The sequence below is a fragment of the Rattus norvegicus genome, chromosome 3, assembly GCF_021556685.1.
Source record: "Rattus norvegicus strain SHRSP/BbbUtx chromosome 3, alternate assembly SHRSP_T2T, whole genome shotgun sequence".
Classification (NCBI taxonomy): domain Eukaryota; kingdom Metazoa; phylum Chordata; class Mammalia; order Rodentia; family Muridae; genus Rattus; species Rattus norvegicus.
In genome coordinates this window covers 141,225,348-141,238,181 of record NC_141536.1, presented here as the reverse complement: position 1 = coordinate 141,238,181, position 12,834 = coordinate 141,225,348, and the positions used below count along the sequence as shown (strand labels likewise).

At 49.3% G+C, this 12,834-nt stretch overlaps 1 protein-coding gene across 24 annotated transcripts in view; it reads left to right on the top strand.

Annotated features, from left to right (window-relative positions):
* Positions 1 to 11,892, top strand: part of Bcl2l1 (Bcl2-like 1) — a 51,036-nt gene extending 39,144 nt beyond the window's left edge. For all 24 annotated transcript variants that reach the window (XR_015681626.1, XR_015681643.1, XR_015681651.1 and 21 more), the window contains 1 exon segment: positions 10,263 to 11,892. Coding sequence is in view for 17 of the 24 variants with exons in the window: in XM_087648790.1 (XP_087504916.1) it covers positions 10,263 to 10,400 (138 nt within the window). In the remaining 7 variants the exon portion in view is untranslated.
* Positions 11,893 to 12,834: the final 942 nt, after the last annotated feature.

Below are 12,834 nucleotides of genomic sequence, written 5' to 3'. Positions count from 1 at the left end.
CAGCATTTTTCCACAGCAACCAAGACGGAGCACCTCCAGGGGGGAGGCTGGGCATGACTGGAGGGAAGGAGACAGGAGAGGCTGCTGCAGACCCCAGTTGTCCAGAAGATAATTATTATTATTATTATTATTATTATTATTATTATTATTATTATGGTGGTGGTGGTGGTGGTGGTGGTGGTGGTGGTGGTGGTGGTGGTGGTGGTTGATATTATTATTATTACTACATGTATTTATCTGGTGGGGGCCCAGGTGCTAGTGCATTTATGGAAGTTGGTTCTCTCCCACAGTGTAGGTTCTGGGGATTAAACTCAAGTTGTCAGTCATGGGCAACAAGCACCTTTACCTACAAAGCCATCTGGCCCCCAGAGTGTGGTTGTTGATTTGTGTGCTTGCTTGCTTGCTTTGAGACATGGTCTCACTATAATATAGACTAGACTGGTCTCCAGCTCAGAGATCTCCTGCTTCTGCCTCCTAAGTGCTGGGGCTGATGGTGTGTACTCAGAGATGTCTTTTCTAGTACTTTCACATCAGCTTCCCAGCATTCTGCATGAGCCTCTGAGGACTTGGTGTCTGGAGAATGGTAGGTTCCTGCCTAGTTGCTTGATATTGCAAGGCTTTCGTGTGGTATTGCCAGGAAAGATGAGAATGAAGAGGGAACCAATGCTACTTCTCTGGGCCAAGCAGCAGCCTAGACCCAGAGACTAGCACTCATAGGAAAATGGGACAAGCAAACAGATGGCAGGCATCCTTGAGGGAAGTCCCTGTGAGCCTAAGAGTAGGAGAAAGCTAGGCTGAAAGACCAGCAGCCACCAAACCTGAGGAAGGAAATATGGCACGTGAGGAGAGAAGCAGCCTGGCCCTTGTTGAGGATAAAGAAGTGCACGCACGCATGCGCACACACACGCACACACGCACACACGCGCACGCTCGTGCACTCACAGGTCATAGGAGACTCAGACTGTGCCTTGGCTAGTAATGAATCTAACACTGGTTTTACCCAACATTTCCTCAGTGTTAACTGTGTGTCATGATTTACATGAGTGGTGGTGAATCCGTGTAGTAATCGGAATTATGGTCATTTTTATCCCATTCATAGGTAACATCTTAGTGTACTTGCCAGGCTTGCTGTCTACCTGCATACTCTGCTCTGACAGCCTAGCTTGGCGGGAAGTGAGTCAGCCTTGTTCTTATGCAGGAAGCACCTCAGGTTCACCTGTGAAGAAACGTTCAGACAGGAGGCCGGCCCAGGCCAAGGAAGCCTGGCAGAGCTGCTTCTGCCCACAGCCACCTTCCCTGGCAGCTAGAACAGCAAAGATGAGAACAGATCCAGATCTTTGGATAAGTAGAAGTGCTCTCTCCCTAAAAGAATGGTTTTCCAGCCAATGTACAGTGTTCTACACAGAAAGGAGAGACTGCCGTGGAATGACCGTAGCCTCCTATTGACGTAGATGATATACATGTGACAGACTCCGTGTGGTCATGGCAGTCTGTCACTTACTCCATCAGAGACATGGTGATGTTGGGGGGCCTCATGCAGAGGTGGATAGAAATGTTATTTCTAAGACGTGCCTCAGCAGGCACCTGCATGTGTGTACACATAGTCACACACAGGTCACTTTTTTTTTTTTTTTTTTTTTTTTTTTGGTTCTTTTTTTCGGAACTGGGGACCGAACCCAGGGCCTTGCGAATCCTAGGCAAGTGCTCTACCACTGAGCTAAATCCCCAGCCCCAACACACAGGTCACTCTTGACTGAGTGTTCTTCTGGCCTGGTACACTGGGAGACTAGAGCGCTGTTATCATCTACTTGGGAGTGGATAGAAAGTCACCATGCTTGAGATGAGAGGGCTGAGTTGAGAATAGAGGCCTCACAAAGCATGCTGCACCGCCCAGAGCAATGATTTGCTGGGCTCTAGAAACAGGCTGCTAGGATTTAACTTCACCTTAAATGTGTGACATGACCCTTGGGACATCAATGCTTCTTTACTCCTGTGTCACAGTCTGTGACATAAAGAGTAAAAACAGCATTTACTCTTCAGGATTTTCTTTGGTTTTGTTGTTGAGAATGTCACATGCAGTCCTGGCTGGCCTGGAGCTCACTGTGTATAGACCATTCTGTCCTCAAATTCAGGGCAGTCCTGACTCAGCCTCCATTGAGTGCTGGGACTATAACATGCCTTGCACTCCTTTTGGCTGTTGTGAGATCTGGATGATTTCTTAAACTCAAGACTCTGGTCTAATGCATACTGGTTGTCATGTCACCCACCCTCTGGGAGCAGGTGGTTGTAAGCTCTGTTGAGCAGGTCTGCCCCAGAGATGCTTGAGATGCTCTCCTGGTGCCCAGCTGAGTGGCCTGTTTCAAAGCTGGCCAGATGGAAGGCCTCCCTTGCTCTGCCGGATACTTCTCGATTCCCCAGCGAGGTGTTATCTCCTCCCTGCACAGCCGCTTCCTGTTCTGAGAAATGAGCACATCTGTCAGGCTCCTCTTCTTAGAACTAATGGTGGGGGAAGGGGAAGGAGAAAAGAGGCTGACAGATGACCAACAGAGTTAGAGGAAGATGTGAAAATGTCCCCAAAGATTCCCTGAAACTCACATGGCCTCAGCCACATAGACCAGGAAGCTAGGAAGCTGTCACTGAGCACTTGTAACCCTTAATGACAACTGCTGGGCACTCCAGAGCCGGCTGCCTCTGCTTCCACCCCACCCCACTGATCTGCCCACATCCAGGCCTCTGCTCCTCAGAGTGCAGAGACTTATTTCCCTGACATCACACAGGTCAACAGCTCCCCGAGGAATGCCCAGGGAAGTGGATCCCAGCCACAAGCCTCACTCCTTCTGAGCTACTGCCTGAGGTCTTGCCAAGAGAGAGATAAGGCCTCTGTGCCACCCCTTCCCCCCGCCTCCCAGGGATCTTCTAACAAGGCCTTCTGGCCTCTCAGCTTCTCTGTGGGAGAAACTGAGGATAGAAGCAGAGGTGACTCTGCAGGTGACTCACAGTCTACCCATACAGGACCGAGCCAGGGCCGCTGAGAGGCACACTGCCACCGTTTCTTGCGAGGTGTCACTTTGAGGAGCCCCTTCCTCTTCTCCACCCACGTCTTTCCTGAAATAACTGAACAGGAAGGAAGCAGTGGGCACAGGCCTGGTGGCTTTCCAGAGTCACCAGGAGGAAGGAAGCACTGTCTGGCACGGAGCTCACTTGTTCCTCACTGAAGCCACAAGGGAAGGGTTTCACTTTCCCTGGATTTTGTCATGTCCTCTCCCCGGGGCTCCTCTCAATGACTGGATGGGACTCGTCCATTTGGCCGATAGCTTTAGACCACCTTATGGTCTGAAGGATCCAGACCCTGACCATGGCCTAGAATATGGATTTCGCTGCCTGACACATTGGGCTTAAACTATCTCACCCACTTTGGCAAGGTCTCTCTTTTTTTTTTTTTTTTTTTTTTCTTTTTCTTTTTTTCGGAGTTGGGGACCGAACCCAGGGCCTTGCGCTTGCTAGGCAAACGCTCTACCACTGAGCTAAATCCCCAACCCCTTGGCAAGGTCTCTTAATGACTCCGAACCAGTTTACTTACCTCTTCCCTCACAGAGGTACATGAGCATCGCCCATTACCTGGGCGGCAGAAGGTCTATTGTTTGGAAACTGAGAAGAGCCTAACTTAATTGTTGCTGCAGATCTGTAGGCCTAAATGGGCAACAGTGGTACCTAGTGGCAGTATGTGGGGACAGCTGATGAGCTGACCTACAGAAAGGTCAAATCTGAGCACCCCACAAGGGACATAGAATGAATAAAAACTCCAAACCCATCACCACTTATACAAGGGTCCTGGGTGACCTAGAGCTTGCACATTAACATTTGCAAGGTTATTAAGAAATGCCCTGAGCATTAAACAGAAGTATTCGTTCATTTATCTACAGTAGGGTCCTTTATAGCACCTGCTGCATTCCACATGCAGTGCCAGGCTCTAAAGATAACAAGTGAGAAGCTGGTGGGGGAGATGGGACAAAGAATCATCTTTCAAGTGAATGGGAGCATAGATGGTTGGGGAATATGAGCTACCAGAGGTAAAGTGCTTTAGCTCAGGCTGGCATGTACACGATAAAGGGCCAGAACTGGTGACACAGGTCTGTAATTCCCGCTATTTGGAAGGCTGAGGCAGGAGTATCTCAAGGTCCTGACTAGCCATTGCTGCAGGTAAAGTTCAAGACCAATCTGGGCAACACAGTGAGACCCCATCTCTTAAACAGAAAGTAGAGAGAGTGCCGAGTGGGTACAGGTCTGCTGCAGAGCACCTGTGTAGCATGTGCAAGGCTCTGATCTCAGTCCTAAGTACTCAGCCAGCTGCCATAGGCTCCTTTTCAGGTATTAACGAACGAGGACACGAGACATCAGAGAAATGGATAACAGCTCACAATCACACATGAATGCAGGTGAGAGAGAAAAGGGAAGAGAGGTCCATTCACGTTGGGACTGTACTCAGCCTCTCTCTGGTGAGCCCCTGCCCTCCAGACACCACGTCACTGTGACGTCTTTGGTGTTTAGTTAGTAGAGGAAGTTGAGTCGCTCAATAGCTGCCTTTGGGCAGAAGTCTGTCTAAAAGTCAGTTTACACCTAATTAGGTGAGCTGGGTTTCAAGGTCTGGCTTAGGCTTGGTCCTATTTGCACTCTGCCCAAGACTGAGAGGGGCGACCAGCACAGAGATAGGGGCTTCCCTTCTCCATCATGCCAAGATCTTTGTGCCTTTAGAATCTCTGGTGGAACCTGATTTTTTTTCCCTTGGTGCTACCCGTAAAATTGAAGACATTAAGTATGTCAGGTAAGGGCTGGAGAGATGGCTCAGTGGTTAAGAACACTGACTGCTCTTCCAGAGGTCCTGAGTTCAAATCCCAGCAACCACATGGTGGCTCACAACCACCTGTAATGGGATCTGATGTCCTCTTCTGGTGTGTCTGAAGACAGCGACAGTGTACTTATATATAATAAATAAAATCTTTAAAAAAAACTAAAAAAATTAGAAAAAAAGTATGCCAGGTAAGTGCTCTGTCACTAAGCAATATCCAAGGCCCAGGGAGCATGCTTTTCTGTACCTAAGGCATTTTAGTCCTCCCGTGGCTGCCACTGGCCCATTATTGGGGCCTCCTCAACTTTCCTGATGACTCTTTCCACAGCAGGTATCTCACTATAGGATTCTAAGGCTCATCAATGCAATGACCTGGTTTTTGGTTTTTGTTTTGTTTTGTTTGTTTTTTGTGTATGTATGTGTTTTTTGTCTTTTTGTGAGTTTTTTTTTTGTGATATTTTAACTTCTTGATTTTCTTTTCCTTTCTCCCCCCACCTTTTTTTTTTACATTATTTTATGTATATGGGTGTTTTTGAATTTATGTTTGTGCACCACATGCATGTAGTATTAACAGAGGCCAGAGAGAGCATCAGGTCCTCTGGAACTAGAGTTACCTTACATATGGTTGTGAGGTACCATGTGGCTGCTAGAAATGGTAAATTCAGGTCCTCTAGAAGAGCAGTCATTGTTCTTAACCACTAAACCATCTCTCCAGCCTCTACTCCACCCCCTCCCTTTTCTTTCAAACCTTTCCTCAAAAATCTCTTGATGGTTCAGCAGTTAAGAGTTCAGAACTGCTCTTCCAGAGGTCCTGAGTTCAATTCCCAGCAACCACATGGTGGTTCACAACCATCTGTAAAGGAATCCAATGTCTTCTCTTGGTGTATCTGAAGACAGTGATAGTGTACTCACATAAAATAAATAAATCTTAAAAAGAAAAAAGAATCTCTTTAGATACTTTTTATGCTAAATCCATTCCCATGAAATTGGAATAGCATGGTGAAACACTTTTTCTGCACTATGTATAGCCACAAATAATTAAAATATCTACGAATTTTTCTCAGGGCCCTTTTGAAGGTAATCTCACTACTTCAAAGAATGTACTAGAACCTAAAACATCTGGAAGCCCTCTTTACTGCCTGTCTCCAGGGCTGGACTTGAAGCATGGTAGTTGATTTGTGACCATTAGTGATGTAACTGAAAGTGCAGAGACCCTGGAACACAAGAGAGAAGTTAGTTGCAGAGTTGGGAGGTGAGCAAAGAAGAGGGGACTCCACAGTGGGATCTTGTGGACTGGTCGAGGAAGAAAGTTTTAAAGAGGGAGTGAAGACTAGAATGTCAGGCCCCTTGATGTGTATGGCCATGACTACTGGAAACCCTGTAATGTTGGAGGGAAACACCTTTACTCGGGCTTCTCCTGGAGTGAAAGTTAGGAAAACTCGAGTCTTAGTCTGGGCTCTGCTCCAAACCTGCTGTGGGTTAACCTTCCAAATTTTTTCTGCTTGGGTGGGATCTCTGACTGTTGTGTTGATCATTAGCCATTGTGTCCCCAGCTACGCTGAAACTCCCACATGCATCTCCCAGGCAGCAGTCAACTCCAAGGGATTTCTCTCACTTCACTTTAGCCCAAGCCGAGTCCAGCAGACCTCAGACCTGGGTTTCCTAGGAGTATCAGACCTGGGTTTCCTAGGAGTATCTGTGACTGCAGTCCCCTGTCCACTGGGTAGTAAAAACAGTGGGAGCCCTGAGGAGTGGCGGGGGCTTATCTTTGCTTTTCCAGACCTAAGAGCTCAGCAGTCCTGTTTATTTACCCAGAGCAGCCGCCCACTGAGAAAATGGCTGTTTGTTTCCAAGTATGTCGTGTGAACCTGGGCTAAATATACCCACACCACTGCCTCTCCAGCCCCCGCCCGGGAACAGCACGCCCCATTCTCCTCAGCTTTCTGCAAAAGCCACTACCAGGATCCACGCCCTTGAAAGCCCTGCTTCCCTCAGGAGAAGGAGCTCTGAGCAAGATCACCCTGGCCAAGAATGCAGCTTAGGAACAGAGACAGGAGTGGTCAGTGCCTTGTTCTCTGTGTCCCCTCCTCCCTGGAATGACTGTTCCTGGACAGTGAACGCTTTGTGCCTTCATGGGGACAAGGCCTGTTTACTCCAGCCCAGCCCTAAAGCTGAAAATTTCCTGTGGCTGTCAGCCCTCTACTTCAGGAAAGTTCCAGGGCGGGAGCCAGACTCTGTGTCTTGGTAACCACCCCAATGTCCCTGATTCCTTGTGGCCCCTTGAGATTACCAAAACTACTTTCTCTAGCTGTGGCCTCTTTTCTTCCCACAGCCCAGGACTCTATTCATCCTTTTTGTTGTTCTACCTGGACCTACTTAACTGGCTGGCCTCAAACTCTGAATGTATCTGAGGATGGCCTTGAGCTTCTGATCTTCTTGCCTCCATCTCCCTCATGCAGGAGTTCTAGACATACGCCACCATACCAATTATATGCAGGGTATCAGGGACCTAAGGCTAGCCAGACACTCTTAACAACTATGCTGCATCTTCATTCTTCATAAGTCTTCTTGTTTGCCAAAAGGAACAGAGACTGACCAGGGTAGACGAAACAGAAGGCACAGCCAGCCACTGCTTTCTGCCCAGGTCCTGGACTCCCCTCAGCTCTGCTGCCACAGTTCCTTTGCCTTAAAACCCTATGGCATTGAAATAGGTTTCCCTTTTCCAACAGATGGAAACCTGATTTACTAAAGATGGACCTCGGGACCTCATACCTGCCACGTATAACATGTATCAGCCCTACCCCTGTGAAGGCAGGCCAACCCTGCAGTCTAGCACTGGTTCTACTACCTGTTAGTTAATGTGTTCCAAGCCTTAAGTGTCAGATGTCTTACCTCTGTTGGGAAATGAGACTCTCACCTACTTCTGAGGGCCCTCCTGGAAGATGGAGCAATACCTAGGGCTTAGCAGACGTGCTGTGTATTTGTTCTCCTCATATGTAGTCATGTGTTGCTTAACTTCCCAGGGATGAACTCAGAAGTGTGTCATCAGGCCACTTTGTTGTGAAGATCAGAGTGTACTTAACAAACCTAGAGGGTGACACAAGAGAATATGATGCAGCAAAGAGAGGTGGCAAAACCAGGAGATTGAATGTTACTACCAATCTAACTTACCATCTGTGTGTAGTGAGCTTTCTCTGTGCCAGACCTTATTCTAAGCACAAGACAGGATCCCAGCCTTCAACTAGAGATATCTAGTACAGAAGGCATCTAAATTGTAGTGAAACAATGTGTGTTGTGGTCATGAGAAGTGCTGAGGGGATGGGTGTGGCCACTGTAACCTTGGTGTTTCCAATACTCAGGAGGCTGAAACAGGAGGATTGAGAATTCAGGGCCAGCCCCTGTTTCTGGAAAAGAGGTGAGAGAGGAAAGAAGATAACATGCGGAGAAAAAGACCTACAACAAGGTTGGGTGGGCACAGGTGTGGATGCTCTAGAGAGTGTGGTCACAAAGACCACAGAGCCAGAGTAGAGGTAGAGAGTGCTACAGCATATTTGAACCTGTTTCTAGTCACGGAGTGGCAGGGCCCTTGGCACACACCTTTTAATCCTGTAGCTGGAATGCAGACATACCTTTAGTTCATAGAAGGAGGCAGCCATGTTTGAAAGTCTAGTTGAGTGGCAGACCAAGTGACAAATCAGGTAAGGATTGGACAGACTAAGATATGCCCAACTCTCAGAAGATAAAAAGAGCAGCTACTTAAGGGAGAGACAGTACAGGAAGGAGAGAGCACAGTAGAGTTCCTGGAGAGCAGCACAGTAGAGTTGAGAGGGGAGAGGCTGCTAGAGTTAGTTTGAGGCCAAGCAGAGCAGTCCAGAAGCCAAGGTTGAATCATTCATCTGGGAGAGGAATTTGAGCCAAAACAGCTGAGTTGAACCAGCCAGCTAGAGTTCAGAAAGAACAAGAAAGGGTGAGCTTACTCAGCAACAAGTCTCAGAGGATGAAAACATTCTAGGCCTAGATTAGATGGTATGGAGGCTAGAAGCTTCCAGGACTAGGCCTAGGTTAGCAGACAGAGGCAGTAGGCCTCCCAGACAACAATTACAACCGGTGAATCAAAGTTACTTTTACAAGAGACTCACTGGACTGCAGCTGTGGGGAGGGAGGCAGACAGCTCTGGTGTGAGGACACCTTGGGAAGATGGAGAGTTTAGAGAGCTGGATGCTCAGAAATGACTTCCTATCTGCTTGCTGCTTCTGGTTCTTTTCTCTTAAGTGGATGAGGAGGAGCTTTGCCGTAAGAGTTCATGGATCACTGCTGTCTCTTCAAAAGCATCATAAATATTGATCTGTTCGAGTCAGCTGCTCAGATCTTGTGCCTTCCTACTGCTAGGTACCAGGATGCAAAGATGCCCCACTAAGTACAGAGGAAGCTGCTAGAGTGGAGGACTGCGTGCGGTGTACAGTAATCTGGTCGGGGTTTTTAAGCAGTTTTCTCTGCAGTCGTGGTGGTGAAGGGATGGCAGGAGATGAGAAGTGGGCCAGGCTGTGTTCCGAGTGAGAGAGCAAATACACTGGGAGGTGGGGCCCAGAGCCACTGGAGATGGAAGTCTTATCAGGGAGCCAACTGGGACCAGATGGAGACTGGCAGACCCCCCCATAGGAGCAATAGCATGGGCTCTAATGTCAGCATTCATTTCCACAGATATACAGCAAACATTTCTAGGGACCAGGTGCCAAGTTCCGATCCTGTTTGTATCAGTGACCCATTAGGGTGACTGTAAGCAGGTTCTTTGCCTCTCAGCCCCAGCTGCCTGAGGAAGAGACAGTTGATGTCCATGTGCTGGCTGTGTCATGAGTCATGTGCTCTCCTCCTGGTTCTAGACTGACAGTGCTGGGGTGGGGACAGAAATGGCATATCCATGTTAAGTGCTCTGCTATGCTCTCCCCACCTACCAACCAGCTCTGGCTGAGGCTCCCTTTACAGGGAGAAGAATTTTCTGTCTGAAAGTCCCAAGACCACTAAGTGAGTGTCCCGGCAAAATTGCTCTGAGAACCTCACCTCCCTGTAGTCTAGCAAGCCAGAACCTGACATTCCTCTTGGCCTCCACTCAGCCTCTAGTGCCCATGTGCCTTGTCCCACCCCCTGCACTCCCTGTCTCGTAATAGTCCCTGATGCTGTTCCCTCCAAGCTGTCTGTAGCTTCTGAAGGAAAAATACACTCTCTCTGCACCTGTCTTCTCAGACTAGGTTGGTCTTCCCCTGCTGGAGTTCAGGAGGGCAACCTTTAACCTTTTCAATGGCCATAGTGAGCACTAGTGCTATGGCTTTTCAACTCACCAAGGCATGGAGATGTCCCTTTCTCTGCCCATTCTATGCAGATTCACACAGTGTTTATCTTTCCTTCTTTGTTCCTACAGGACACTTTTGTGGATCTCTACGGGAACAATGCAGCAGCCGAGAGCCGGAAAGGCCAGGAGCGTTTCAACCGCTGGTTCCTGACGGGCATGACTGTGGCTGGTGTAGTTCTGCTGGGCTCACTCTTCAGTCGGAAGTGACCAGACACTGACCGTCCACTCACCTCTCACCTCCCACCTTGCCCCCACCACAACTCTCTCTTCAGCCACCATTGCTACCAGGAGAACCACTACATGCAACTCACGCCCCTTCCCCTATTATAGGGTTGGGCCTAGACGGAGTCCCCTGCAGTTAGCTTTCTAGAATCTACCACGCTTCTGTGAAAGCCACCTTCCCCCCACATCTCAGTTCCCTTGGCCTCAAAACTCACAAGGTTTTTCCTCAGATCAGCTCCTTGGAGGCTGGCAGGAGTGGGAAGGGGTGTGCTAGAGGGAGAAGAGCCTGCCTTGTTGGTGGGACCCTGATTACCCCTGAGCCTCTCGGGAATGCTTTTCTGGCAGGGAGCTGGAGAGCTCTCTAAACCTCTTCCCCCAGAGACTAGATTGCCTTGGTTTTGATGTGTGTGGCCTCAGAATTGATCATTTCCCATTCTGCTGTGTCCCTGGGGCGGCTCCTCCTTCCCATCTCCACCCCCCCCCCCCCCCCAGAGCCATTGAGTGAGGTGCTTTTAGCCCTTTTGACTAACTAAAAATGCAGGCTGCTTGGGATAACGAGGCAAGGACCTCCTCCCCACCTGTGGCCTGGCCAAGCCCCCACTCCTGGTCTGAATGTTCTCCTGAGGCCTCTGGCTAGAGTCCAGCCCCACCCAGGAGGAGGGACGGAGCTGCGGAAAGTCCACCCTGCGAGAGCCTGAGCGGCTCTTGCGGCTTAGCACCACCCCAGATCCTTCTCCACCCCTCCCCTGGCTCCATGGTGACCATGACTGAGGGACCAACTGGGCCCACGCTAGGTGCCCCAGAGCTGTTAATGACTTCAGCTGCCTCACTTCCTGCAAGATCAGCCTGTGGCATCTTTGCCTTGGGTGCTGGCCACAGGGTCCAGGGACTCTGGCCTTAGCCCAGAAGTGAGAGGAAGCTTACAGCGCAGCTATGGGAGCCCTGGGGGCTTCCCTACCTCAGGCAGGAAGGGCAGGAAGAAGAGCCTGGTGCACAGGTGAGGAGGACTGCAAGGGCCTGTCTGTGCCCTGTCCCCACCTGTCTGCAGCAGGGCTGCCAAGGTCAGAATGCCCTGGCCAGGAGCCCTTCAGGCCTCTCCTCTGCTCCACCCTTGGCCTGTCTCATCCCTGTGGGTCCCAGCTCAGCTCTGGCCACCCCGGGCTCTCTGCTGTACATATCTGAGACTAGTTTTTATTCCTTGTGAAGATGATATACTATTTTTGTTAAGCGTGTCTGTATTTATGTATGAGGAGCTGCTGGCTTGCTGTGCGCGTGCCCGTGGAGAGCTGGTGCCCAGAGACTGACAGCCTGACGCTCCCTCCCTGCCCTGCCTGGGGAAGCCCACTGAGGGTCGTGGCTTCTGAGAGGCACCTGTCCCTCTCCTCCCCTCACCCTACACTTTTTCCAGCTCTTTGAAATAGTTTGTGTGAAGGTGAAAGTGCAGTTCAGTAATAAATGGTGTCTGTGACTCTGTGAACCACAGCCTTGGCTCTGCGCCGCACGGGTGAGGGAGAAGCTCTGGGCCCTTGCTCTGCTGCCCTTGGGATGGGGCTGCTCACCAAGTTCTTTCAGCCCAGACGCCTTTCTGGTCCCCACATTTCTGTACATTACTGAGAGAAGGGGTGTTAATTGAGCACCCTTAGGAGCTAACATTCTAGTGAGCCCAGCAGTCATGTAGTTACTGGACAAGTGTTTCCTGAGCCCTGTTGTAGCATAGGTCTGCCTTTTTAAGACTAGCAGAGAAGATAGTTGTAGAATGTGGTGCTGGTTGGCTTAGGGCTTCCATGAGAAAGCCACTATCTTCTGGCAAGACATGATGACAGACTTGAGGGTAAAGTGACCAGATCTGAGTACCATTATTAAGATAGGTCTCAGAGTTTCACATGGATATAGATGATTCTAGAGAAGAAAGGATGATGTTTAGGGCTGAAGTGGTGACTCAGAGGTTGAATGATTGCTGCACAATCCTGAGGACCAGAATTTAGATTCTAGCATGACTTAATAACCTGAGTATTCCCCCAAATACATGGAATTCCAGTAACATGAACTCTGAACTCTGCCCATATGCAAGCATGTGCACCGTCACACAATGCATATTTATTCATATACAAGAATTTTTTTGAAAATGACACAGAAGCCAGGCATAGTGGCACCTTCTTTAATCCCTAGCCCTTGCGGGGCAGAAGAAGGTAGATCTCTGTGAATTTGAGGACAGCCTGTTTTAGTGAGTTCCAAAAGGAAGAGGGGGGAGGGGGGAGGAGGAGTTAGTGAAGCGGCATGAATAAAAAGCAAGCACTGGGCTCTTCGTGGTGGCTCACACCTTTGATCCCAGCACTCAGGAGGCAGAGGCAGGTGGATCTCTGAGTTTAGGGAATCTGGTCTGCAAGAGTTAACTAAGAATGGACTCAAGTCCCTCTTT